General features: G+C 47.3%; 1 protein-coding gene across 1 annotated transcript in view; it reads right to left on the minus strand.

Annotated features, from left to right (window-relative positions):
• Maml1 (mastermind-like transcriptional coactivator 1) overlaps positions 1–27,476 on the minus strand; it is a 34,400-nt gene continuing 6,924 nt past the window's right edge. Inside the window, 4 exon segments of the mRNA NM_001401556.1 lie at positions 1–3,152; positions 5,395–5,491; positions 7,586–7,810; positions 9,941–11,356. Coding sequence (NP_001388485.1) covers positions 2,173–3,152; positions 5,395–5,491; positions 7,586–7,810; positions 9,941–11,356 — 2,718 coding nt within the window. The 3' untranslated portion in view covers positions 1–2,172.

The raw sequence follows: 27,476 nt of genomic DNA on the forward strand, positions 1-27,476 counted from the left end.
TGATTTCCATACTAGTAAAATATTTTTATTATTTTTATAACACAAGGAAAGTAAAGATTTCTTTTTGGTGTATACCAGAGCTAAGGGAAGCAGAATAAAGGGATTAATAGGACTTTTATACACTTTTGATGATCATAAAAAGTTAACAATACCAACTGCTTGCCATAAAACTTATCATAGCTCCAAACACATATAAAGGATCGGTTTTAAAATCTATAAAAGTAAAAAATATACAGTTGGACGCTCTAACACTTATTCCATCTTCAGTATAAAATTGTAAACATTTATTTACACAAAGCACATGTGTATAAGAGAGTCTGAGCACCCTTTTCTTCTTGAGTCGTGGCTCTGAGAAGATGGGAGGAAGCAGGTTACCTCTCCCCAGCTTCTCAAAGCCAGACTCATAAATAAAGCCGTGGGCAGCTCTGGGGGGGACCCCAAGAATCACATTTTATTGCTATGACACTGCAGCAAGTTGCCCACTGCCTGTGTGGCCAGCCTGGGCCTAAGGTAGAGTGCTGGGGCCTGGGCAGCGGAGGCAGGAGGTGGGCAGCTGTAGCAGGAGGCTGGAAGAGGACTCAGGCTGCAGGCCCAGCCCTTAGCCCTGTTTTTGGTAGAGAACCCGCTGAAGCCACTCTCTCCCCTGCAGCTGGGGACATCAGAGGGTGGTGGCTTCACTGACTTTATGATTCACCTGCTGCTCTGAGAGCTGAACTGAGTTTCTGGGGAGGACATGGCAGGAGAAATGGCTATGAGGGACAAGGTGCCCTCAGTGAAAAAGGCACTGCTGGTGCAAACAAGTTAGCGGTGTGTGCACACCTTCCTCCCTCTGGGTGGGAAGGCGGTTCTTGTCATTTCCTTGGCTCAGTTCTTTACACTGGAGAAGTGTTCCAGGGCCCCTGGACAACGAGCGGAGCTGTGGCTTCTCTACAGAGCACTCTGCACAGAAGTCACTCCAGCAAACACCTTTCCCTCTGCCATCCTGTTAAAGGTCTCACTGTGCTCATCATCTCGCTTGTGATGAAGACAAGTGCTCACTCTTGCTGTTAGCAGCCTAAACACCATATTCTATTCCATATTCTTGCTGCTCAGACATGTCCATCAATAGACCTTCTAAGAGAACCTACTTCAATCTTTAGCAAGGATCAGTTAGTGTTATAAAACCACTTTGAAAGTGCAAGTCATCAGCTGTGGGAGGAGCAGAAGTCTGGAGGGTAGAGAGTAAAGTGATGCCTGGCCAGCAGGCTGCCTGCAGCCTCCGTTCCCCAAGCCTGTGCAGGCTCAGACTCCCTAAGGAGTTTGACTCTTCCTCTTCTACTGCAGTGAAGTCAGCCACGGTTTCCCGTTTTGGCTGGAAGAGGCCGGGAGTTAGGAAGAAGGGTCATGGGGATGTGGAGGAGGAAAGATGTGTGCACTTCTACTGTGTACGAACGGGTTGTCAGAGACATGCTGAATCTCCACCTTAGCCATGCCAGGGCACAGAGGGGACTCCATGGGGGCCCAGTGTCCTCAAGAGTGAATGGCAGCCAAGAAATAGGAGGAGCTTTGAGGAGGATCCTGTGTGGACCACTAGATGTACCATCTTGTGGCGTCCTGATCATTTGGGCATCTGCAGTCACAGCCTGTACAGTGGCAGTGATGTCCAGTGACCATGAAAGCTGACAGAGCAGGAATAAAAAAGGCTCCGACTCCTAAGGAAACCCTTTGTTTCCAGTGCCACTTACAATATAACCACCACCTGTCCTAATCTGCGTAAAAACCATAAGTTAAAAAAAAATGACTTCTATGCTATAAAATGCAAATAATCCTAACCACCAGAAGTTTGTTCCCAGCCTTGAGGCAAATGGAGAAGCCATGGGTGGAAACCCGGCACATATTCTTTGTAGGCCTGATACGGTGGGACAATTGTCTCCACTGGCTTTTTGGTCATCTGGGCAGGAAGCGACCTTTCAAACCTCCATCCTGCTATCCCAACCCTAGTTAGTGATGCCAATGTGCTGGGCCAGCCCAATGGACCGTCAGATACTGACCAGAGGTGGCCCCAGCTGTGGCTTAGGTTCTACTGGCCCAATTCTCTGGGCCATGGGCTTTTGGTCCAAAGTAGTTGCTCTTTCTTGAATCTGAGAACAAAAATAAGATGGCTAAACGCCAAACACACCACAGAGGTCTCTGTTACTGTGACCCTAGAAGATCATCCAATTCATTGATCCACTCCTCGGAAGTCCTGTTCTTCAGCAGCGAGTCGATCAGGTCGGTGTGTCCAGCCACACTGGACAGACCACTGCTGCCTGGCTGCCCGCTGTAAGCGAAGGGAAGCTCTTGGCCCATGGTCCTCACAGGGTAAGCCTGAGCACAGTGCAGCCCAGGCCTGCTGTTCATCTGGGAAGTGGGGCTCTGGCCGAAGGCCCCCAGCTCAGGCCCTGAAGGACTTAAGCCAGGCAAGCCCTGCTGTGAGGCTGCTTGGGGAGGGGCAGGGGCAGGGGCACTGTTCCTCTGCTGTGTGCTCACTGAGGGCAGCATGGGCCCTGCTGCAGCTGCTGAACTCAGAGGAGCCATGGGCCTGGTGGGCATGGCCTGGGAGAACTGCTGAGCAGACATTTTCAGGTGGGCTTGCTGTCTGTGGAAACTGGAAGCCGCAGTGAAGGGGCTCACACTGCTGTTCCCAGGTGTCTGGCTGCTCAGGTTTGGCATCCCCTGATGTTGCCATGAGGGATTCTGGCTTCCCATGGCTGCTGATACCCTTGGGACTTGTGGCTTTGCTAAACCAGGAGGCAGGGTTCCCTTACTGTGCTGCTGGGAGAGGCTGGCACTCCCCAGAGAGTTCTGTCCATATGCAGCTGAGGTGGAGGCATTTTGGCCCACATTGGTCTGCCGTGGAATGTGGGCATGTGTGCTGGTAGCCTGTGGTGGGGGCTGGGCAACTATCTGGGCTAGGCCTGATGCCATGCCATAAAGGCTGTTGTGAGGCAAACTCTGGGACCCAGTAAACTGGGCCACTCCACGGTCCTGCTGGCCTGAGCTTGGGGGGAGAGAGGAAACAGGGGCATGTCCAGGACCCATTGACATCAGAGTCCCAGGCTGAGGGAACACTCGAGGACAGCTGGAATTGGATGGACCCAAGTTGTTCATTCCAGGCACAGCAGCAGAAGGTCCTAGAAGAAAGAAAATTCTAGCAGTCAAGTTGGCATTCATTTTTCCTTTATGTTTGTGTGTATAGGTGCAAATGCATATGTGCCACAAGTGTGAGGGAGTAAAAAGACAACAGGCATAAACACCATGGTCAAAAGCAACTCGGGGAGCAAAGGGTTATTTCATTTTCCCCCATCCTGAGACAGGGTCTCCCTATGTAACTCTGGCTATCCTGCAACTCACTGTGTAGACCAGGGTGGCTTCACACTCACAGAAATTCGCCTGCCTCTTCCTGCCAAGTGCCAGTATTAAAGGTGTACACCACCACAGCAGACGAAGGGACTGAAGCAGAGGCCAGAGAGGAATGCTGCCTACTAACTGCTTACCATGGCTTGCTCGGTCCGCTTTCTTTTACACCCAGGACCACCAAGCAGAGCAGGGGTGGCAGTACCCACAGTGCCACATTAATCACTGTTAAGAAATACCCTACAGGCCAATCTTACTGAGGCATTTTCAATTGAGCATCCTTCTTCCCAAATGTCTCTGGCTTGTAACAAAAACGTCATAACTAGGCAGTACAGCTCCTTCCCCACACCATGTGGGACTTAGGGATCAGACGCAGGCCATCAGACCTGACTTGCTGAGCTATCTTGTCAGCCCATGCTGGCATTCCTGACTCTCAGGGTGGAGCTGTCTCTGAGGTCCACGCCACAGATCATCTTCCAGGGGCACAGGAGTCAGAGCCCTCTCATGCCATGGGCACTGGGACAGGAGAGGAGCAGCACTCAAAGACGGGGTAGAGGGAGGCTCCAGAGGGGGAAGCCAGCTGTCTTGTCCATTTATTTATCAAGTCACCAACGAAGTTTGTCTCAGCTTGGACTAGGGATTTCAAGACCAATACTCCAGAATCTGTCTGTGGACGCCAACTCCATCACATGTAGTGAGAAGCTCAAAGCTTGAGCAGCAGGTTACAGGAAATACACGAAGGAAGGCTTTGTCCTAACATTTGGGAAAATGTTTAGAAAGCAGAGGCTTAGAGTTGAATTTGGGGCTGGAGGAGCGGCTTACTTAGCATGCAGATCTCAAGTTCAATTGCCAACAGCACGGAAGCACATGTGTGTGTACCCATGCAAATACACACGCATGTAATACATATATACACACAGATGCATACACAAATGTGCACCCACTCACAGGTTTGACAACATGAAAGTTTAAAGAGGGCATTCAGAACAGAGAAAAGGGACACCTGTGAAAGGACAGAATTGTAACATGCTAGAAGGCACTAAGGAGCCAGCCATGGCTGGGGTATTTCAAGAGCAGGACAGTAAAGCCTGAGACTACAGACAGCTCAGTTCTGCTGGGGTGTGGTTGTCAGTGACTCGGATGAGTCAATGTGGGGAGGGCTATAGCTGAAGACATGGCTCTCCACCCTGTAGTGTTTAGATATAAGGTGCTTGAGGCTTGAGGGAGGCAGAAATCTAGAATGGAATTACCAGGTATTTACTGAGCATGAGCTTTAATCCTCAGGAAACTTACCATCTGCCCTTCGTGTGTGTGTGTGTGTGTGTGTGTGTGTGTGTGTGTGTGTGTGTGTGTAAGTACACACACATACACATGAAGGCTAAAGGTTGACCTTAAGCATAGTTCCTTAAGAGCTATCCACCTCGCTTTCTGTGATAAGTGTTTCACTGGCTTGAAGCTCACTGAGTAGGCTAGACTGACTGGCTAGAAAGCTTCAGAGTTCTATCCACTCCTGTTTTTGTGGTACTGGAAAGACACAGACACAGACAGACAGACAGACAGACAGACAGACACACACACACACACACACACACACACACACACACACACACACACACACACACACCCTGGCTTTCACGAGGCACATGCCTTTAATCCCAGCCAGCACTCAGGAGGCAGAGGTGGGAAGATGAACTCAAGGCCAGCCTCGTCGGCAGATGAATACCAAGGTAGCCAAGGCTGTTACATAGAAAGGGAAGGCTGTTACATGATGGGAAGGCTTATACATAAGATGTCCTCTAACTAGTAATAATTTTGCTTCAGATGGATGTTTAACTGAGTATCCTCATAGTCAACCTTGGACCTTCTCCTTGTGTCACAAAAAACTGAAAATCTAGCCCTCACCTCCTAACCACAGCTTCTGTGAGCAAGTAAACCAGGAATTCCGTCAGCACCACATTATGAGCTCTAACCCCCTTATACCCAAAGCTGCCTCCCCGCCAACCTCCTTCATCTCCTTACCTGTGAACTGTCCAACCTGTTGTTGGAAGGTGCTTTGTGTTGGGTCTTGGTACTGGGGGGGTGGGCGGGTCAGATGACGCTGAAACTGTTGCTTCTCCTATGATGTGCCAAGAACAGAAACAAACAGTAAAACTCAATGTAAGCCTGAAGTCAAAACCACTGAGAAAAGCGGGGTGCACAAGCCAGTGTGTCGCTCACTTGCAGGCACTAGTGAATGCAGGGAAGCCAACTGCTCATGGATACAGTGTTCTGGGTGATAAAAATGGGTTCTGAAGGTAACTGCCCAACTCTGCACAAGTCACAGTGGCAGTCACTGAAGTGTGTTGGTTAAACAAACTGTACGTGGTAAAAAGATACCCTAATAAGCAGCTAGTTTAAAGATAGTGGGCCTGGTGGTGGTGGTGCACACCTTTAATTCTAGTACTCAGAAGGCAGAGGCAGGCGGATCTCTATGTTTGAAACCACCCTGGTCTACAGAGTCCAGGACAGCCAGAGCTACACGGAAAAACTCTGGCTAGAAAAACAAAACAAGAATGAATGAATGAATGAATGAATGAATGAATGAACGAACAGGAACCGAGGCAGTGATCACCCTCAGTAGTGCAGTCTCTAGAGTGGGTTCCAGAGGGTTCTCTTGGTGTTTGTGAAGCAGGTAAGCACTGGCATGGAGTCTGCAGAGGACAACTTTGGGCATGGGTCCTGCTTCCTTCCAGGTCTTTTGTTCAGTACTGAAGCCAGGCTGACCCAGGAACATCAAGGGGCCCTGTCCCTGTCCCTATCTCCACTAGGAGCCTTGGGGCTACAGACTCAGATCCTGCTTTAAATGGATCCCAGGGTTATGGACTCGGGGCCTCTGACCTGTGAGTCCCTCCCTTTGAGATACTGCACCACTCTGTGGCCCAGACTGACCTCGAGTTTACCATGTAGCTAAGCACGAGGGTAATTCTCCTGCACCAGCTTCCTGACAGCTGTCACAGAGGAGGGCTCCTATGCCCAGCCGGCTCCTGTCTTAATTAGAAGACAACGTTCAACCTCTCAAAGGCTCTCATGGTTGCCGGGTGTCTGCGCTGCCCCTGGGAACCCGGTGAGGGAAATGTGCATCTTGATCTCAGGACTTCAAGGGCAGCTCTACCTCATGCTCTAGCCTTGGAAAGGGGATTCCATTTACTTGTTTTAAGTAAAAACATTTTTAGCATTCTTTTAAAAAATGAAGTAAAATATGAAAACCATTTATTTGTGTGTGTACCACCATGTGCCATGGTGTGGCGATCAGAGAGCAACTTGCTGAACTCAGCCCTCTCCTGCCACCTTGTGGGGCTCAGGGTAACACTCAGGTCGACACCTGAGTACGAGGACTTCTACCCGCTGAGCTCCCTCGTTAGCCTTTTTTTTCTTTAAGATTTATTTATAAAGATTTATTTATTTTATGTATATGAGCTGTCTTCAGACTCACCAGAAGAGGGCCTCGGATCCCATTACGGATGGTTGTGAGCCACCCTGTGGTTGCTGGGAATTGAACTCAGGTCCTCTGGAAGAGCAGTCAGTGCTCTTAACTGCTGAGCCGTCTCCCCTCCCTTCTTTAAGATTTATTACTAAAGGTTAAGATTTATTACTAAAGGTTTTGCTGTTGTTGTTTGATGTAGTGTCTCACCATGTAGCTCAGTCTGGTCTCAAAACTCGAGATTACCTGCCCCTGCCTTTCAAGTGCTGGGATTGAAGGCATGCACCGCTACGCCTGGCACATTCTTAAAAACATGTTTGTTTGTACCACATGTATACAGGTGTCCACAGAGGTGAGACGGGTGGCTGGGTTCCTGCAAATGGAGTTATATATAGGCAGTTGTGAACCACCTGATGTGGATGCTGGGAAAGACCTCCAGCCTAGCTGGTTCTAACTTCTAAAACAACAACCAACCTATCATCACATGTGAATGTGTGTCTGAATGCTTGGCTTGCTCTTGGAGGGTGCGTGCCATGGTGTGGTATAGAGGTCAGAGGGCCGCTTGAGTTGATTCTCACCTTTCATGTGTATGTGAGTTACAGGGATTGAACTCAGGTCATCAGGCTGACAAGCACTTTAGCACTTTACCTGCTTTTACTGCTGGGCTGAGAAGGGGATTTTAAAGGACACAGCACTGACACTGAGTGCAAACAAGCTCAAATGGTGCCTGTGGTTTCTTGCGCCTGTTACCTGCTCAGCCAGGAGGTGCTGCCTCTGCAGGAACTGCTGTTGCTGCAGCTGCTGCTGCTCTCTCTGCTTCTGCTGGTCCAGGAGCAGCTGGTGCTGCTTCATCACAGCTGCCTGCTGCTGGCTGCTGAGGTAAGAGCTGCTGTGAGTGCTGGCCACCGACACACTAGGCTGGGTTCCCACACTGGCGGCTGGGGCTGGTACAGGGACACTGGAAGGATTCTGCTCCTGTCAACAAAGATGAAGGGATCCACGTCAGGTCGTATGGGTGATCTGTCCCAATCCTGTCAGGTCAGGTAAGCTGCACCTAGGGATAGTCTTGTTCACGGTTCTCCTTTTTAACTCCAAGCCTCTGCTCGTCCCTTATGTGTGTGGAGGCATCTTTTAAGTTTTAGTGCTTGGGAGGCAGAGGCAAATGGAACTCTGAGTTCCAGATCAGTCAGGCATACACTAATGAGACCCTAACTCAAAACAACAAACAACGCCCCTCCCCACAAACCACAAACCAACCAATCTAGAACAAAGATCCTCATTAAAAAGACAAGCAATAGGGCTGGAGAAATGGCTCAGTGGTTAAGGACTGACTGCTCTTCCAGAGGTCCTGAGTTCAATTCCCAGCACCCACATGGCAGCTCACAACTGTCTGTAACTCCAATCTTTGACACCGTTATAGACATACATGCAGGCAAAACACCAATGCACATAAAATAAAAACATGATTTTTAAAAGCCCTATAATAATAATAATACCCTGCAAATATTCTAACCCCAGCCAAACCAAACCAAATAATGCTGTGCTGATAGAGTGTAGATTTGGTTTATGGCTGTCCCCAAAGAGCATAAAATTGTTTTTTATGCTCACTTGTCTATGCGTACTTTTCTGGGAAGATACAGATACTTTATATGTTTAGATTGTAAATTTTATTTAGTGCTTCTTTGTACACTAGTGGTCAAGATCAGGTGGCTTTAATTGTTTCACTTCATTCTGTAAGAAAGGCTCTCTCAACCCAGAGCTTCCCAATGTGGCTGGACTAGCTGGCCAGTGAGCTGTGGGGTCCTGCCGTTAGAGCGCTTTCCGAGCACATCGTCCACCAGCTCCACACTCTGCCTTTCTTGAGTTCATGGTATATGCTATGGACTTAATATTAATAATACATCCACACCCCACCCCCATTTTTTTTTCTCCAAAACAAGAAAGGCCTCACACTGTAACCCAGACTGGCCTCAAACTTGTGGCAATTTTGCCTCAACCTCCCTGTGCTGAGATTACTGTGAACCACAACTGGTTTGTTTTGTTACAGGGTCTCATTATGTAAACAAGGCTAGTCTTTAACTCAAGAGACTCCCCTTGACTCTCTGCCTCCTCCGAAAACACAGGGTTTAAACAGCATGTGCTGTCATGTCAGGCTTGCGTGTTCTCTCTCTCTCTCTCTCTCTCTCTCTCTCTCTCTCTCTCTCTCATTCTATATGTGTATGTATAACACACACATATACATTATGCTCTCTATGTATATGCATAAATATGAGATCTAGTTAGTTATATGGGTGCTCTGTCCTCAGACACACCAGAAAAGAGAATCAGATCCCATTACACATGGTTGTGAGCCACCGTGTGGTTGCTAGGAATTGAACTTATGACTTCTAGAACAGCTAGTGCTCTTAACTGCTGAGCCACCTCTCCAGCCCTATTTTTATTTATTTTTTGACAGGGCTTTATGTAGTTGTTTGGCATGAAAGAGACAACTAAACTAAATAAGGTGATTCCTCAAATGTCTGTGTAGTTAAAGTCCAAATTATACTAAGGAATTTTTTTCTTTCTAGACAAGGTTTCTTTGGTTAGCCCTGGCTGTCCTGGAACTTGCTTTGTAGACTAGGCTGGCCTCAAACTCCAAAAGATCCTCGGCCTCTGCCTCCCAAATGCTAGGATTAAAGTTCTTATCACCACTGCTCAGATATATTGAGAAATTTTACTCTATTTTTTTTTTCTTTTCTTTTTTTTGGAGCTGGGGACCGAACCCAGGGCCTTGCGCTTGCTAGGCAAGCACTCTACCACTGAGCTAAATCCCCAACCCCCTCTATTTTTATTAAGGATCAATTCCAGTCATCTGTAATTTCAACACTTGGGAAGTAGAGGCAAGGGAAATCAGGAGGTAAGGGCAGCTTGGCTACACAGCTATCCAGGGATAAATGAACTGGGACTCAAAATCACGAAGATCAATCTTGCCCTGATTGTTGCATTTCCCACTTCACAGGATGACAGAGCCGCTTCCACCACAGTCTCTTATACACCGACTTCTAGTCTAGTATGAGGCTTCCCTAGTGCCACAGCGGAGTGATGGGAAGCGAAGGGCCTACTTACCTGGCCAGGTGGAACCAATGACCGGAAGGGCATGTTTCCTGGCTTTGGTTTCATCAGAAACAAGGAGTTCTGCTCATTACTCAGATGAGGCAGCTGCTGGGGAAGATATGCCATCAAAGCTGGTTTGTTCTGGCCCGACCCAGGGCCACCTTGGCCACAGTCTGCTTTGTAATGAGACAGGGGTTTTGTATTGCCATAATCTAGCATGGACCCTTGGTTGTTCACAGGGTTCGGATTCAAGTTACTTGGTGACTGGTGACTCAGCAGGTTGGAGTGGCTAGGTTGGAGGTAGGGGCCTCCTGGCCGAGGAGAACTCTTGTTCACACTAGGCATCATGAGCAGTTTTGAGTTGGTAAAGTCTTGCTTATAGCCAGAAGGGCTGGCAGGCTTCTCCATGGGATAAGGAGCATCTAAGGGACTGTGAGAGGGTCCTGCCTGCTGCCACGTGGACAGCTGGCCTGGGCCAGGTGCTGGGGCAGTTTGCTGTGGATTCTGCAGCATCTGCTCACGTTTCTGCTTGGCAGCTATCTGTTGGAGCTGGTGAGCAGAGGACAGCTCCGAGGCCCCTCCTGGGCCCTGGCTAGGTAATACCACACTTGTGAGGGCTCTTGGTGCATTCTGGGCCTGGGCTGATGCCGGCATCAGGTTTGGACTGGAACTATCCACCCCAGGTTGACCAGTGGTGTGAAACAGAGTCTGAGAGTTCCCAAGGCTGGGAGAATCTGTGCCCACAGGGGCAGATGAGGGTGCTAGAAAGGTCTGGCCTGCAGACCCAGCCCTTACTTGTGGAGAACCTAACTGCTCCTGCTCAAAGGCTGCTGGAGAGAACTCAGTCTTGATATTAATGTCCTGGGCCAAGGGGGTTTGTGTGGCAGAACCAGGGGGCTCTGGATCCTTCTTCTCCTCAAAGTCCTCAGTAAACAGGTCCTTCATGTCTTCGTCAGGCACTGACCTGTTGAGCTCTTCGATGAGCTCCTTCCACTCCTGCTCATTAAGGTTGAGGTCAGGCATGAGGTTGCTCTGAGCTACAGAGCTGCCAGCCCCTGCGATCATGCATGGCAGGTCGTCCACTGGCTCTTGCTTGAGTTCCTTACTCAGGCTTAGAGGGAACGGCTCACTGGAGTTGCTGCCTCCATTCAGGTGGATGCTTGAGTCTGCCAGACATTTCTTGTTGATGGGATCTAGCCCCAGGGAATGCTTCCCACCAGTTTGCAGGGCATCTCCCACAGGAGGCTTGTCAGGCTGACCCAGGGGTGAAGCAGGAGGAAGCCCATTGGCAGATACACTGACCCCCAGAGGGGCCTCCCGGCGGGTCTTCTTATGCCCAGGAAACAGGTCTCCGTAGCCATTTGGTTGATCGCCATTCTGAGGGGAGGCAGCGCTGTCAAGACTCCTCTTCACTGGATCATGGAGATGCTGAAAGACATTGAACAACAGACTTAGGAGCCGAGCCTTGTCTTAGGTCCCGAACAGTGACCTCAACCAAGTCCTTGCATTCTTGCAGTACACCTCCCTGCCCTTTGCCTCCCCTTCTAGCACTGCCTCTCTCACTAGGTCTGGCCTGGCCAGTCAGAATTGGACACCTGGCTTGCTGTAGAAAAGTGAGCATCACACCCAGGGGTTTGGCAGGGCACAAGCTTGATGGTGACTACTGTCATCTGGTTTGAGGTATGCATTAGATGACCACAGGAATCCTGTGTCTTGTCATACCTAAGACCTGCCAATGTCTTCAGCTGCCACCTCCAGCCACCACCCCCCAGCCCCTGACTTTCCTCTCTTACAAACCAATACATTTTTTTCTTTCTTGTGCTTGGGCTGGTTTAATATGGATTCTATGACTTCCAACCAAAGGAGCTATACTAGTTTGAATGAGAATGGCCCCCATATGCTTGTATATTATGTACACAGGCCACAGTTAGTGGAGCTGTTTGGGAAAGATTAGGAACCTTGCTGGAGGAGGTGAGTCATTGGGATGGGGTGGCCGCTGAGGTTTTAGAAGCCCACACTTCGAACAGTCTTGCTCTCTCTCTCTCTGCCTGAAACCTGTGATCAGATGTGAGTTCTGGGCTCCAGTGGCATGCCTGCCTGCCACCATATCACTTCCTGTGAGAGTCCTAGACTAACTCTCTGAATCTGTAAGTCCCAATTGAATGCTTTCTTTTAAAAGTTGCCTTGGTCATCAGAATGGTGACTCAGACAAGAGCACTGACTGAAGTTTTCCTTCCTCAGGTAGTGGCAGTGTTGGTCACAATAATCCTATGTCCATCTAACTGCCCATTTCTATAGCCTTTTCAAAGCCATATGCTCCCTCCATGGTGCATGCTTCTTCCCATACCACATGAGCTGGCTTGTATTTTCAGTTCTTGTCCTACTTACATCTATTTATTGTGGGGGTGGGGCATGTACCCAGGCCACAGTGCATGTGGGGGGCATGTACCCAGGCCACAGTGCATGTGGGGGGGCATGTACCCAGGCCACAGTGCATGTGGGGGGCATGTACCAAGGCCACAGTGTGTGTGGGACATGTACCAAGGCCACAGTGTATGGGGGGCATATACACAGGCCACAGTGTGTGTGGGACATGTACCCAGGCCACAGTGCACCTGTGGAGGTCACAAGTCAACTCCTAGGGCATGATTCTCCCTTTCACTATGTGGGTTCCATGGCCTAAAATTTGGTTCTCAGGTTTGGGGACAAGTCTTAACCCTCTGAGCCATCTCACCAGTTACCTCATCGCTTCCTAAGCAGCTTCCAACTAGGTGCCCCATGAGCAACGTTTATGAAAGTCTGTCATTGGACTCCATCACGTCTGCTCTGACACCCTCGTTTTCTTTGTGACTAGCTTCATTCGGCTAGGCTTCCTGAGAGTTTACTTGTGCCAGGACAAGTGCTGTGGGCACTACAGAGGCAAATGAGTCAATGCTCTTCAAGCCTTCCAGTCTCCCGAGAGTGCAGAGCAAACTGGACATTGCTATAGAATAAGGCAAATGCCCCATCATGCCATGGAATAAGCCCCCTAAGAGTGGGGGTGGGAATCCCATGATGAGAACTAACAGGGTATGGCTCCTCTCTCCCAAGTTGGGGTTCCAGCTCTCAGCTCCTCCTTTCTGTGCTCACATTTATTGTCATATCCTATTCTCTACCCCTCACCTCCAGTACCATCCACCTCCCACTACCCCTGAGCACGTGAAATGTGATATAAAAAATGGTCCAGCCTGGTGCTGTGTGGTGTATGCTTGTAATCCCAGTACTTAGTAGGCTGAGTTAAGTCTTTAGAGTTCAAAGCCAACCTCGGCTATGGAGTGAGACTCTTTCTCTTTTTAAGATTTATTTATTTATGTATAGTGATCTGCCTGCGTGTGTGCCTGTACACCAGAAGAGGGCACTAGATCCCATTACAGATGGTTGTGAGCCACCATGTGTTTGCTGGGAACTGAACACTGAACCTTCGGAAGAGCAGCCGAACCATGAAACTCTTTAAAATAAAGAGAGGGAGAGAGAGAAACACTCCCTAATAGTGGTTTTAGTTTTCAGTCTTCAGGAGTCAAAGCAGCACAGAACTCCTGCTATTCCCTCTGGATGCAGGGAAGGCTCCTGCTTTGGAAGCAGAGCACAGGCCTGCTCTGGCCTGAGTTTGTGGCCCTCAGCAGCAGCTTGTGCTCTGGCCACTGAGGACAGTCCTCCCCCCTGCCTCCCATCTCAGTCTCAATTGCTGCAGTTCTTCTTTCCCACCTTACCAGCATTTTCCTTTTATCCACTGTAACCGTCTGGGTGTTTTGCTGTTTGCTTGTTCATGCATCACACATGTGCAGTGCCCATGGAGGCCACAAGAGGGCACTGGATCCCCTGGGACCAGAATTCTAGTCAGTTTTGAGCTGCCAATGTGGGTGCTGGGAATGGAGCCTGAGTCCTCTTGAAGAGCAGTAAGCACTCTCAACTGCTAAGCTATCACTCTAGGCCTGTCATGAAGATTTTCTTGATTATTAAAGCTGTTGGCTTAGAGTTCTACCACTGCCAGCTGGCATTCCTTTATATCCATATATGGGCACATAGCTGGTCTAAGAAAGGGAACTCTGGGGCAGAGTAAGCGACTTAATCTCATCCAAGAATCCAATTTAAGAATAAGTCTTTGGAGGCTGGAGAGATGGCTCAGTGCTTAAGAACACTGGCCACTCTTCTAGAGTATCCGGGTTCAATCCACAGCACACAAAGGGTGACTCACAACTCTTTCCACTTTTCCTATCACCATCTTTTGCTCCAAAAGCTACATCTGGCTGGTTACCTTCCCGTGTTTCCAGTAAAGGTACACACCAAAGGTGCCAAGTCATTTATAAGCCAGTCAGTTGCCTCAGATTAGAAGAGAATCCTTCTCCACTCCAACAAGTATAAATCCTGCCGTGCCCTCATGAGGGCCACATGCAAACAGCTGCAGACAAGCTCCAAAGGAACTTTTCTAACACAGTGCTTCCAGTCAAGAGAAGGGCTTGGCCACATCCTCTACTAGGCAAAGATTTAACTGGAGTGATGTAGGCAGGGGTGGGGTATTGTAGGGGAAGGAGGGGTGGGGGAAGCCCATTCACAAGGAAGATGAGAAAACAATCTGAACAGGTTGAATAAAGGTCACGTATTAGGATGGAGATGGGACTCAGCAACAAGGCGCTCCCCTACAGTCTGTGATATTGTATGTTCTGTCCCCACTACTACTACAGTAAAGTTATGTGAACGCTGTACAGTAATATAGCCCAGCCTCCATCTATCTGAGCACATGCCGACCTAGAGGTACAAAGAATTCCAGAATGATCTAGTTCAATGGGATGATGATGTAATTGGGTAGCTGTGGTCTGCAGAATATCAAGTGTCTCTATGATAGTATCCTCAGTCCTGACTCCCACCCCAACATGGGCCAGCTCTCCTACTGGAAGGCCTTAGATTCCTGATGGTACCCACCAAATTCTGGGAGGAGGTCTCCAGGATTATCAGCACAGCTCTGAAGCTATAGTCATCCGCACCTTATGGGCAGAAATCAGTATCCTGGCTTGTGGGCAATACCCCCTCAGCCCTTACAAGGCCTCTTCCAGCCACCGCTTTGAGTTTAAAGATAACTTTTATTTTATGTGCATGCTTGTATGTACGCAAAGGCACTGTGTTTGTGCCTGGTGCTCACAGAGGCCAGAAGAGGGTGTGTGATGCACTGAAGCTAGAGTTACAGGGGCTTATATGCTATCATGTAAGTGCTGGGAACTGAACCTGGGTCCTCAGGAAGAGCAACACTCTGGCTGAGTCATGTTCCCAGGTGCTGATTTGTTTCAGGATCTCACAGTTACACAGCTGGCTGTGTGAGTTCCTGTGTGAGACTACAAGTGTGCACACAGCACCTGGCCGATGTTAGCAGTCCCTTACATATTAGCGGCCACTATTACTTCTGTTGCTGCTCACTGGAAATGTGCTGTTCCTCCTTCCTCTCCCCTTCGACTCTCTTGTCCCCACTAGCCACAATCACCCACTGCCTCCCTCAGGCCCTTGGTAAGGTGGCTTCCATCCTACTCTGGGAATGTTCTGGATGTGGACCACACTCCCGTTTCTCCTCATCTGTCCCGCGCACCGTATGACAGCTAATGAGTCTATGTATTTGACTCTCAATAAAGGGCCTCGCCATTCCTGTCCATGGTCTTGCTTTAGCATCAGCTCTTCCAGCCCCTGCTGCTGCTGCCGCCACCTCCCCTTCCTCTTTTGAGAGAAGGTTTCTCTGTGCAGCCCTAGCTGTCCTGGAACTCTCTAGGATTATAGGCTTGTGCTGCCACTGCCTTCCCAGTTCCTTCCTTTCCGTCTCTGAGCTGTCTCTTTGACCTCTGTCCTCTGTCCCACTACACAGTTGTAGAGCAGATCACATCCACTCCCTCTTCCGCATGCTCCAGGGCTGAACGACACTCTCAGAACGAGTCCAGCAGCCCAGGGCTGCAATGCTAAGTTAGCAGGCTGCCTCTCCACCACCTTCCCTGCTCCCACAGCACACCCTACCACCCTTGCAAGTCCTCAAATGTGCAGGCTCATTCCTGCCACAGGCTCTGGCACTCACTCTTCTCTGCCCAGAGCAGCTCTTCCTCTGCTCCTTTCAGAGCGACTCCTCCCCACTCCCCGCTCAGTTCTTACTCATTCCTGTGAATGGGTACCAAGACGATGAAGAGCAAACTCACACACACACCATCCTGTGACAGTGCACGCGGGTAACAGAATGTGCTGTCTCCAGCTCACCCACCTCTGCAGACTCCTGTTTCCCTCTCTACCTACCTGCACCTACCCTAGGGCACACAGATACCCTCAGATGCAGTCGAGTCCTAGGTTGTGTCCCCTACTCCTTATTCCTATTTTAGAGGACATCACTACTGGCCAGCCAGAAGCTAGAGTCCCCTTGCCCCCTGAATCAAAGCAGTCTCTACCCCCCAACCTATCTACCTACCTACCTTCCTTCCTTCCTTCCTTCCTTCTATCCATCCATCCATCCATCCATCCATCCATCCATCCATCCATCCATCCATCCATCCAAGACAGGGTCTTTACCCACCACGTAAACCATGCTGGCCTGGAAGTCAGAGATCCACCCGCCTCTGCCTCCCAAGTGCTGGAATAAAGGAGTGCACCACTATGCCTAGCTCTTTTTTTCTTGTTAATGTCGGTGGAGAGTCAACAGGACTCTATACACCAGGCAAGCACTTACCACTGAGCTACATATGCACCCCACAGCCTTTCTTCACCCCCCCTACTTGCTACACCCACTAACACCAGTGGCTTCTCTTGTTTGAACTATTTGGATGATTTCTAAAACCAGTGTTGCTAGACCACAGCTCCTACTCATAGTTGACAACAGGGTCAGATACTGGCGGTGACCAGCAAGTGTGTGGTCACCCCCTTTCTTGTGCCCTTCTGTAGCTCTTGGTTGCTCTTGGGTCTTCACAGCCCCAAGCTTTGGCTCTGCTGTCTTTGAGTTTTGTCTCCCCAGCCACACCATAGCTGCACCAAGGCTGTGACTCCCTGGAAGTCCTCCAGAGCACAGGATAAAAGAAAACCTTATGTTTCCTTCTTTCCCCTACCGTAACTCATATACACAGACTGACCTAGACTCACAATCCTTTCCTAGCCTCCAAAATGCTAAGATTATAGGCAACTCCCCACACCTAGCTAGAACTTTAAAGGTAAGCACTGTTAAATACCAGTGATTTCAGCTTCATATAGCCTCTTCCTTTCCCTCAGCTCTGTTCTGCATGTATAGGCTCAGAGGCTTCACTGCTGTTTTTGTTGGGAAAGCCCATCATTAACAAAGAGCACCTTGCCGCTCTTATTCCCTTATTACTTACTATGGCTTATTCCCAGTTTATTGTTTGCGTTCCTTTTTCTTTTATTATTTAACGTATGTGAGTACAATGTCACTGTCTTCAGACACACCAGAAGAGGGTGTCAGATCCCATTACAGATGGATGTGAGCCATTGCTGGGAATTGAACTCAGGACCTCTGGAAAAGCAGTCAGTGCTCTTAACCGCTGAGCCATCTTTCCAGCCCCTGTCTGAGTTTCTTAATCTGGGATCCCACTGAATATTCAAACACCTCTAGGACATGAGACCCATTGTTCCCATGTTATAGCTAGTAACATTCAGCAAACCCCCTGTTTTCTAAGGCTATCTTGGGTAGGATCCTTGTAAATACTGGAGTCTGCTTTAGATCCTTCAGCTCAACCCTGCAGGTGAAATACCAATGGGCAAATGGCGTGCATCAGAGTTCCAGATCATACAAGTGTTCCCCTCAGCAAGGCATAGGAAGAGCGTTCCCAGTCCACACAGGCCCACAGCAGCTCTTTTAAAAAGCTGTATGAGGAGCTGGGCAGTAGTGGTGCACACCTTTAGTTCCAATATTCAGGAGGCAGAGGCAGGCAGATCTGAGTTTGAGGCCAGTCTTGAGTTAGTTCTACAGAGTAAGTTCCAGGACAGCCCAGGTTACCCTCAAAATAAACAAGACACTTAAAAGAAAAGAAATACAACAGAACTGCCTATAATATATTATACCCTGGTGTTAAGATCTTACCATTTTTATGCCATTTGCCTTTAGTTTAGAATAGTTACCCATTAGAGTGCAAACAACCAGACAACAGGAACTACATAAGGCCTTTGGAGGTTCCTTCCACTTGCCAGGGACATTCCGAAGATGGCAAGTTCCCTCTAAAAGACTTGACAGTACTTTTTGGAGCGTTATTATGGGTTGGGTCTTGAACTTTTGACTGTCCTGCCTTGCCATCCTGAAAGCTGGGACTGTAGGCATGCTCGAATGCATGCTGCATTGTTCTCTTTGAAGCCGAGAACAGGTTTATCCAGCGCAGTGGCAAAGGGCAGCAGACTGGCAGCACCAGAGCTGCCTGTCCCCCTGTCCTTAAGTGTTTACTCTGAGATCATTTTAGATTAAGAGGAAACTACAAAGGTAGTGTGGAAAGGCCACTCTGTCCAGCAGTCTCTCCCCCTTTCTCTTTTAAACTAGCTCATGTAGCCCAGGCTGGCCTTGAAGTCCTTTTAGCTAAGGGTGACTCTACCAACTGAGACGTATTCTCAGATCTTGAAATAGTGTAACTAGTCTCTGAAAGGCCTTATGAGTGGGAAAGGAACTGTTTTAGAGTTAGGCTAAAGACAACTCAGAAGGTTATTACTTTACTTAAAGGGAAAAGGCAGGCTTCCTAGCTAGTGGAAATGCCTTTCTTCTTCTTCCTCCTTGATGAGGAACAAGGTGAGTTCATCTCAGCCATGAAGAAATGGCTGTGGTATTCTCCAGTCATATCTAGGAACAGTGAGTAACACTGACGATGTGTGCTGTGGAAAAAGACATCAGCAGGACATGTGGCTGGAACATTAATAGCACACCTTGTCACTCAGGAAAAGAGAAGCAAGCAAGAGGATAAACGGGTGAAGAAAACAGAGCATAAAGGAGAAAGGCAGGTCAAATATAACAGAAAGGTAAGCACTGTACATGCGCAGTGGAGCAGCGATTAGAGGGTCACTGGAGAAATTCCCCGAGCAGAAGTTCCTGAGTGAGGAGGCTTAAAGGGTGAGCATGGAGAGTTATTCTTTCTCAAACTCAGTTTGAAAAGTAGACAGAGTAAGTGGTTGCCTGGGAGTGAAGGGGCGGGGGAAGACTGAAAGGAGAAGGAGGTGATGGAAGAGAAGGGGTTGTAGAAGAGAGGAAGGATGAAGGAAATGAAGTATTTCTTAGGAAAAAGCTCTGTAACTGACACAATGGCTTCTCAACTCATGACTAGACTAACATGCCCACTGAACGGGGTATCTAAAATGGGAGAAGCCAGCGTGTGAACAGGACACACTAAAGTCCTTATTTAAAGCCGAGAGAGAGCCAGCTAGATGATTCAGTGAGTAAATATGCCTGCTTCCAAGTCTAACAGCCTGAGGCTATTCCCCAGAACCATGGAAGTTGCCTTCTGACCCACATACATACAGCATGTGTGTTTGTGTGGACGTAGAGGCCAGAGGCTCACTCAAATCAGGTATCTTTCTCAATCTCTGCCCACCTTACCCTCCGAGCCAGGGTCTCTCAGGTAACCCCAGAGTTCAGTACTCTGACAAGTCCAGCTAAGTCCACTTGCCCTGCCCGTCTGTCTCTTTCCTGAGTGCAGCCATCAGAGGTGAGCCTGCACACTTACCCAGCATGCACTGTGTGCTAGGGAAGCAAATTCAGCTCCTCCCGAATTCCCAGCTCATACTTCCCTCACTTATCACTTCCCCAGGTCCTCCCTCAGGACTCTGAAGGTCTGGTCAGCTGTCTTCCTCTTTTCTACTGCTTGTGTGGGTCTTAATAAGTCACAAGGGACCCTCTTTCCAGAAGTTTGAGATAGTATGACTGATGTGGGTCTATTTTACTAACCTAAGCCCTTTAATGTGACAACTCACTCCTTGCAGCTGTCAAGATTAGGTTATATAGGTAATTCCCTACTGGTTTTTACTGTAATTTCTATTATTCTGATATTGGGGCTACTGCACTGGCCCCCCAAATCCCTCCCTTGTCCCAGTTTTTTGAGACAAGGTTTCTCTGTGTATCCCTGGCTGTCCTGGAACTTGCTCTGTAGACCAAGCTGGCCTCAAACTCAAGAGATCTATCTACCTGCCTCTGCCTCCTGGGTACTGGAACTAAAGTGTATGCGACCATGCCTGCCTCCTGTTTTCTTTAAAAAGAATTGTTTTTACGTTTATTTATGTGTTTGTGTGGTTGGGTGTGCATGTACCAAGGCATGTGTGAATAACTTGTGGAGTCCAAGAGTTCTTGTCTATCATGTAGGCCTTGGAAACCAAATCAGGTTGTCAAACTTGTCAAAACATACTTACCCAGTTTTTCCCCCTTGAATTTTCCTCTCTTTATATTTAATTTTATTTTCCAAGACAAGGTTTCTCTGTGTACTGGAGCCCTGGCTCTCCTGGAACTCACAGGTTAAAGGCACAGGCCACCACCTGAGTATGGATGGCTGCCTGCACGTATGTCTGTGTGTCACAAGAACACTATGCCCGTAGGGGCCAGAAGAGGGCATCAGATCACATGGATCTGGAATTGTAGTTGTGAAGAACCATGTGGGTGCTGGGAATTAAACGTGGATCCTTTGGAAGGGCAGCCAGTGCTCTAAACTGCTGAGTCACCTCTCTAGCTCCTGGGCCTCACTTCTGATACTGTTGGGAGTTTGCTTAAAAACAGATATTGCAGGGCTGGTGATATAGCTGAATGTGGAATCTTTGCTCAGCATGACAAGGCCCTGGGTTCAGTCTCCAACACTCTACAAAAACAAAACAAAGAACCAGACAGTCCTGAGTTGCTTGCTACATGCTGAGGAGGAATGGCTGCTTGAGTCTGAGAATATACTAGGTGATAATGAGACCTTAAAACAAAACAAACATGGAAACAAAACAAAACCCAGGCTTGGAAGCACACAGTCATCTTAGCTCTCTTAGTATAGAGAGGCAGGAGTCAGGGGCTAGCCTACAAAGCAAGACCAACCCTATCTTAAACAATAAGTGGCAAGAGGCTATTTGGGGACGAGAGGCCTGAGCTGTTCATCTCTCCTCAAGTACAGCAGGGGTTAGGCTCCTAGAAGCCATTGTGAGTACAGGCTGCCTTGGAAGTGCATCAGTTCATTCTGTCTCCTGGATATATTCAGCCTGTTCTACGGGGCCCACCCCATCCCCATGTCCCAGGCTCTTTAGGCTCACTGTGCTCAGCTGATCTGCCTGTTAGACTTGAGTGTGCCTCATTCAAGCCTCTCACAGACCCTCTCTGAAGGGAAGTGCCGAGCCAGGGACCTGGATCCCTAATGATGAGCTGGGTGGCTACATCTCAGGACCCTGATGGAGCAGCACAGCCCATTCTCTCCTCTGGCTTCACACTCTGAAGTCATCCTTCAGTTGTGTCTGCTGGAGTACGACACTCCTGTCCGAGATCCCAAGAACTGGAAATTTCCATTTACCTGCTAACCTATGCCAGATAACCAGAAACTTCTGGAGCCAGACAAGGCACTGACCGGCAAGTTCAGGGCCTGGGAGGAAAGCAGGAGAACAAGTTGAAGACTACCTGGGGCACAGCAAGACTTTGTTTCCAAAAACAAAAGCCAGCTGAGGACACAACACAGCACAGAAGTACAGTGTTTGCCTAAGGAGCACAGTGCCTAGGTTCAATCCCCAGAAATGCTAAAACCAAGCAAAAAGAAGAGACAAATAAGAAAAAAAGAACACAGCCTTCACAGCCCCTGGGTCTCAGAACCGCTGACAGCAACAAAAAGCCAGGGTTGCACGGCCCTGCACTGCCCACATCCTTTTGCTGACCCTGTCTTTGGTGTTTGAATTACAAGTGTATAATCCACATACACATTTAATATTGTAAAATTTTCTGAGACTCTGCTGTCTGAATTTTAAAACTTCCTGTCGAATGAAAGCACAACATGTATTCTCTCAGCTTTCAAACAGCATCTTAGTGGCCAAAGAAACATGTACTGCTAACCAGGATGAGGGAGTGAGCATAGCTCACCTGTGAGGCACGGCGAGGGTATGCACGGATGTGTAAATGCCCTGCACTAATCACTCCCACTCCCACACGGCTACACATCACTGGAGCTCATTAGCAACACTAAGAAATAAATTCCAGGACTGATGGTGAATACCTATAGTTTCAGAACTGAAGTGAAGGCGTAAGGGTAGGAGTTCAAGGCCAGCCTCGACCACATAGAGGCCAGTGTAGTAAGCTACATGAGACTCTCAAAGGAAAGGAAAGAAAATTGAGGGGCAGGGACTGCAGGAGTAATAAGCAAGGAGGTAAAAGTTACAAAGTGCTGTTGTACCTCATTGGCTCTCTGCCACAGTCTTCAATGAAAAACCATTGGTCTTTACTAAATAAAATAATAACCAGCAACTTATTTTCTAAAAGTCTATAACTTTTAGAGTGCTTTCCCCGTATGACCTACAGAAACTAAGTAATCCAGTGAAAGGATAAAGAGCCCTGACAGTGGCCTTTACTTTGAATTCTGGTTCTACCAGTTTGCTGGCAACTTTGCCCAATCAGCCTGCTGTAGGTCTCCGTTCACTTACATACAGTTGGACAAATAATGTCTACTATGTGAGACTGAAGTGAACATTAAATAAGAGAAAGATTTTTCCTTGTTTCATATAGGAGAAAATCATGGACACCTTTCTTTAAATTGCCTTTGAAATGACAATGCCTTGGCCAGGCAGTGGTGGCAGAGGCAGGCTCTGTGAACTCTTGAGTTCGAGGCAAGTTTGGTCTTCAGAGTGAGTTCCAACACAGCCAACACTACCAAAAAAGGGGGTGGGAGAAATAAACCAAAAAAGTTGATGGCTCAGTGGTTCCTCTGAGGACTAGAAATTAGATTCCATAGATCCTATATAGATGCCAGGTGGGGGTGGGAGCCTGCCCATAATTCCTGCTTCAGAAGACAGACGGGAGTGCCTCAGAGCAAACTGGTTAGCAAGACTAGCCATATCAGTGAGCTCGGGTTTGCTTGATAAACCCTGCCTTAAAGAAGAAGGTGGAAGAGGTACTGACAGGCCTCCATCACACACACACAGAATTAAAAGTATCAGGTTATATGCTTTGTAAAACAACTTGTCTTCTGATCAAACACACATCCAAGGCAGGGGATGGCTCAATGGGGAAAAATGTTAGCCACGCAAGCCTGATCCTTTGAGTTCCATTCCCAAAACCCATGTAAAAAGCCTAGTGGGGGGACTGCAAACACGCGCACACACACTGCTGTTTAAACACATCACTAGAATGCCTTTATCTTCCAGAAAGGAAAACTTAAGAGTATGAAGAGGTCCCATGGTGGAGCACCTGCTTAGCATGACAAGACTCTCAACCCTCAACACTAGGAACAAATCAACCACAAAACCCTGAAACTCCATCTCCACTGTCCTCTCCTTTGTACTTTCACCAGGAGCCAACCTTCTTCTTGTTGCCGAGTCTGACTCTTTTAAGTATCTCATACAAATGGAATTATGCAGTGTTTGTCTTTTTTTGTGACTACTTTGTTTCATTTCAAAAAATATCCTCTGGGTCCATCATGTTAGAAGTGAAAGGGGCTCAGTCTGTACTGCTTTTGGTGCAAACATGAAGAGCTGAATTTGGATTGCCAACAACCATAGGCATACGCACATGCAAACGCACATGCACACATACACGCACATGCATATGCACATGCACACATACGCACACACTCAAACATACTCTGTAACCCTAGCATGGGATTGGAGGTGGGGAAGACAAAACAAGTGGACCCTCAGTGCTTGCCAACCAGCCAGCCAGGTTTAGCTAACTAGTGACTGTGGGCATTCAGTGAGACCCTGTCTCAAAAGGTATGGTGAAAAGTATGCTCTAGAAAGGCATCCCATGTCAGACTTGGGTCTGTACATACACATATGCCATACACACATTAAAAAAAAAAAAGACAAGATTTTCTTCTTTTAAAAGTAATATTCCAGGGGCTAGAGAGATGCCCTCAATAGTTAAAAGCATTTGTTACTCTTGCAGAGGACCCCAGCCTTTTCCCCAACATCCCCATGGTTCACAACGGTCTGCAACTCCAGTTCTAGAGGATCTCACACTCTTCTCTGACCTTGGACACCAGGCACACATGTGGAGCACATACATTTTTAAAAGTAATATTCCAGGGTTGGCAAGATGACACAGTAAGTGAGGGTGCTTGCTGGGCAAGGTTGGTCCTCTGAGTGCAGTCTAGACCCCATGTAGGACAAATGGATGTTCTGGCACACACTGGAGTCCAGCACTTCAGTAAAACAGGAATGGAAGTGCACTGTGTGCAGAGAGCAGCACAAAAGGGCTATTTTCTGGCTATAACAGTGTGATCTGGGACTAACAAACAAGGTTTCATATGAAATATTGCTGTAACCAAAGTTTTTCCTTTCCTTCACATGAACCACGATTTCTAAGGACTTAGGTTTATAAAAACAGAATAAAAACTGAGAACTCTCCCTCATTCTAATGGCAAGAAAAGCTTGTCCATTGTTATGAACAAGGTAGGAGTGGCTACTTCACCTGTCTCATTAAGGTTAACGAGGGCGTCTCTGCTAAACCTGGGCATCTTGCTTAATAGTTACTTATAAGCACTTACAATACAGTTGCATGTGGTGGTCTTTGGTCTCACTTGGGAGACAGAGGCAGGTGGATCTCTTCTGAGTTCCAGCCTGGTCTACATAGGGGAGATCAGGATAGCCAAGTCTATAGAGACTGTCTCAAACAGACAGCAAACGAATGGTTGTTCATTACATATTAAATCATTATAATGTAACTTACGAATCAGGTGTGACACACAGACATTCACACATGCCCATGTGCTTACTCCTCAATAGTTAGGATACATCATTTGTATAAAAGAATGTCATTGTGATGTCACCTATACCTACTTACAGCTGCTCTGCTCACAGTAGCCACCCCTTTACCTTCTCATGTCTCTCCCTCTCCTCTCACTGTTCCTTTCAGAGCCGTGCCCCGCCCCCATCGTTTTTAAATCTAGATTCTGCACAGGTCTTCTTTCCTATCTCTTCTATGAATCAACTTCATCTTCTTTAATTAACTTACTGTTTTTCTAAAGAGCTAGGGCTATAGCTCAGAAGTAGAGTGCACAAGAGGCCCTGGGTTCCATCCCCTGCACCACACACATGCTGAACAATGAAAATCTGAAGTTCAATTTATAGATTTATTTTTGTTGCAGAGAAATATGGAAGAGTGATCAGTAAATATTTTCATGCATGTTATGTTAAAAAAATCAAATAGGTATTATATGGAGTCAGTGTAAAACATTTAAGTTTTAACACAGTAGTCAGGGGTTGGAGAGATGGCTCAGCGGTTAAGAGCACTGACTGCTCTTCCTGAGTTCAATTCCCAGCAACCACATGGTGGCTCACAACCATCTGTAATGAGATCTGATGCCCTCTTCTGGTGTGTCTGAGGATAGCTGCAGTGTACTCACATACATAAAACAAATAAATCTTAAAAAAAAAAAAAAAAAAGGAAACACAGTAGTGATTCAAAGTCTTATTTAAAGAAAAGCATTCTCCAAATGGTTATTAAAGGATATCATGCTACTAAGATGCCTACTGGTTCCATTTTAAAAAGTGATGTAGCCATCTTATTTTTAAATGTTATTATTTATAATTCCCTAGAAGTTAAATTCCTTGAACTATAAATAGCATGTTTAACCATTTCACCTTCTAAAGTATCTGGTTTCTATTAAGCATGTAGAATGTACAGTTTTTCTTTTTCACTTCAATGAATTATGATAATTCAGTATACAGCTGGTCTAAAAATAAATGTATTAAATATTAAATCTTTTAAAATCATGTGTGTGTATAGGTGCTTTACCTGCATGTACATTCATGTACCACCTTGGGTGTGCCTTGTGCTGGAAAAAGCCAAGTTATTGAATTCTCAGCACCTGGAGTTACAGAAGGTTACAAGTTACAAGAGGCCCACTATGTGGGTGCTGGGAACCTAATCTGGGTCTTCAGAAGAGAACCAGTGCTCTTAGCCATGAAACCATTGCTCTATACCTGTACTTACTGTTTACTAAGTTTAAAAGCTCAAGATGAAAAGTTTTAGAGATCTGGCCAGGCATGGTGGTGCTTCCCATTAATCCTAGCACTTGGGAGACAGAGGCAGGTGGATGTCTGTGAGTTCTACACCAGCTATTGCTATACATGATACCCTGACTCAAAAAAAGAAAGTCTGAAGAGTCAAAGATATAGCTCAGTGATGGAGTGATGGCCAAATATGTAAAGGGTTGTGGAGTTCAGAGTGCTTCAAACTGATGTGGCTACGAGAGATGGCTCGGAGGTTAAGAGTTCTTGCTGTGCTTCCACAGAACCCAAGTTTCCACCTGTTAAATCCAGTTCCATATCCGACACCTTTTTCTGGCCTCCACAGTCACTCCCACTTGTGGCATACACTCACACAGGCTTAAACAAATATGCACATGCACACATACACACACAAATGTTTAGTTTCCTAAAGAAATCAAACTCCTCTTAGATGCTTTTTGGTAAGAGGGCAAGTCCTCATGGGTTTCAGCCTGTTTGTTATAGTTTGCAATGACCTAATAATGAAAGCTGATTACATTCATTTAGCCCAGAGTCCCAAATATTTCACTTTAGGGTGTGTGTGTGTGTGTGTGTGTGTGTGTGTGTGTGTGTGTGTTTCTGAGGATCAAACCCAGAGCCTCCAGGCAAGTGAGCACCAGGCCATTCCACAGCCCCTAGAACAGAAACAGCCAATACAAAACTGATGTTCCATAGAACCCTTGAAAAACATCAAGAATAGGCAGGCAGCGAGTGTGCACACCTACAATCCCAGCACTAAGGAGGTCGAGGCAGGCAAACCTTTGATTTTGAGACCAGCCTAGTGTACAGAGTGGGCTCCAGGATGGCCAGACCTAAACAGGGAAACCTGTGTTGAAACAACCAAGCAAAACAAAAAAGGAAGGAGAATGAAGGACAACTTAAGACTCATGTTACAGGTCAGTTCTTTCAAGTGCTCCAACGGCACTCAAGAGGCGTCCCTTCCCAAGAGACGGACGCATGGGCTTCACTGCCCATCAAGTGGTTGATACAGACCCAGTATCTAAAATCCTTGGTTCCCAGGATTAACTTACTATTGATGCTGAAACAACAAGCATCTGAAGCAAGGTAGAGGAATACAAGTTGCTTTTGTATGGCTGGTTAAATAAGATTTGGTAGGTTAAATAGATATAGTAGGAAAAAAAGTCCATTTTAAATATATTGGAAAAACACATGGGAATGGACAGTAGACTAGCAGAAATACAGATCTGGCCTGGAAGTTTCAAAATTATTATTACAAGTAACATTTAAAGCCAGAAAACAATCAACAATGCTACTTAGGAAAAAAATATCACTTTTTTTTTTTTAAAGTAGAAGAGGTATTTGTCTAGGAATATTGTTTTTCCAGTGTGTAAAAAAGAAC

The sequence above is a fragment of the Rattus norvegicus genome, chromosome 10 (assembly GCF_021556685.1).
Source record: "Rattus norvegicus strain SHRSP/BbbUtx chromosome 10, alternate assembly SHRSP_T2T, whole genome shotgun sequence".
Lineage (NCBI taxonomy): Eukaryota > Metazoa > Chordata > Mammalia > Rodentia > Muridae > Rattus > Rattus norvegicus.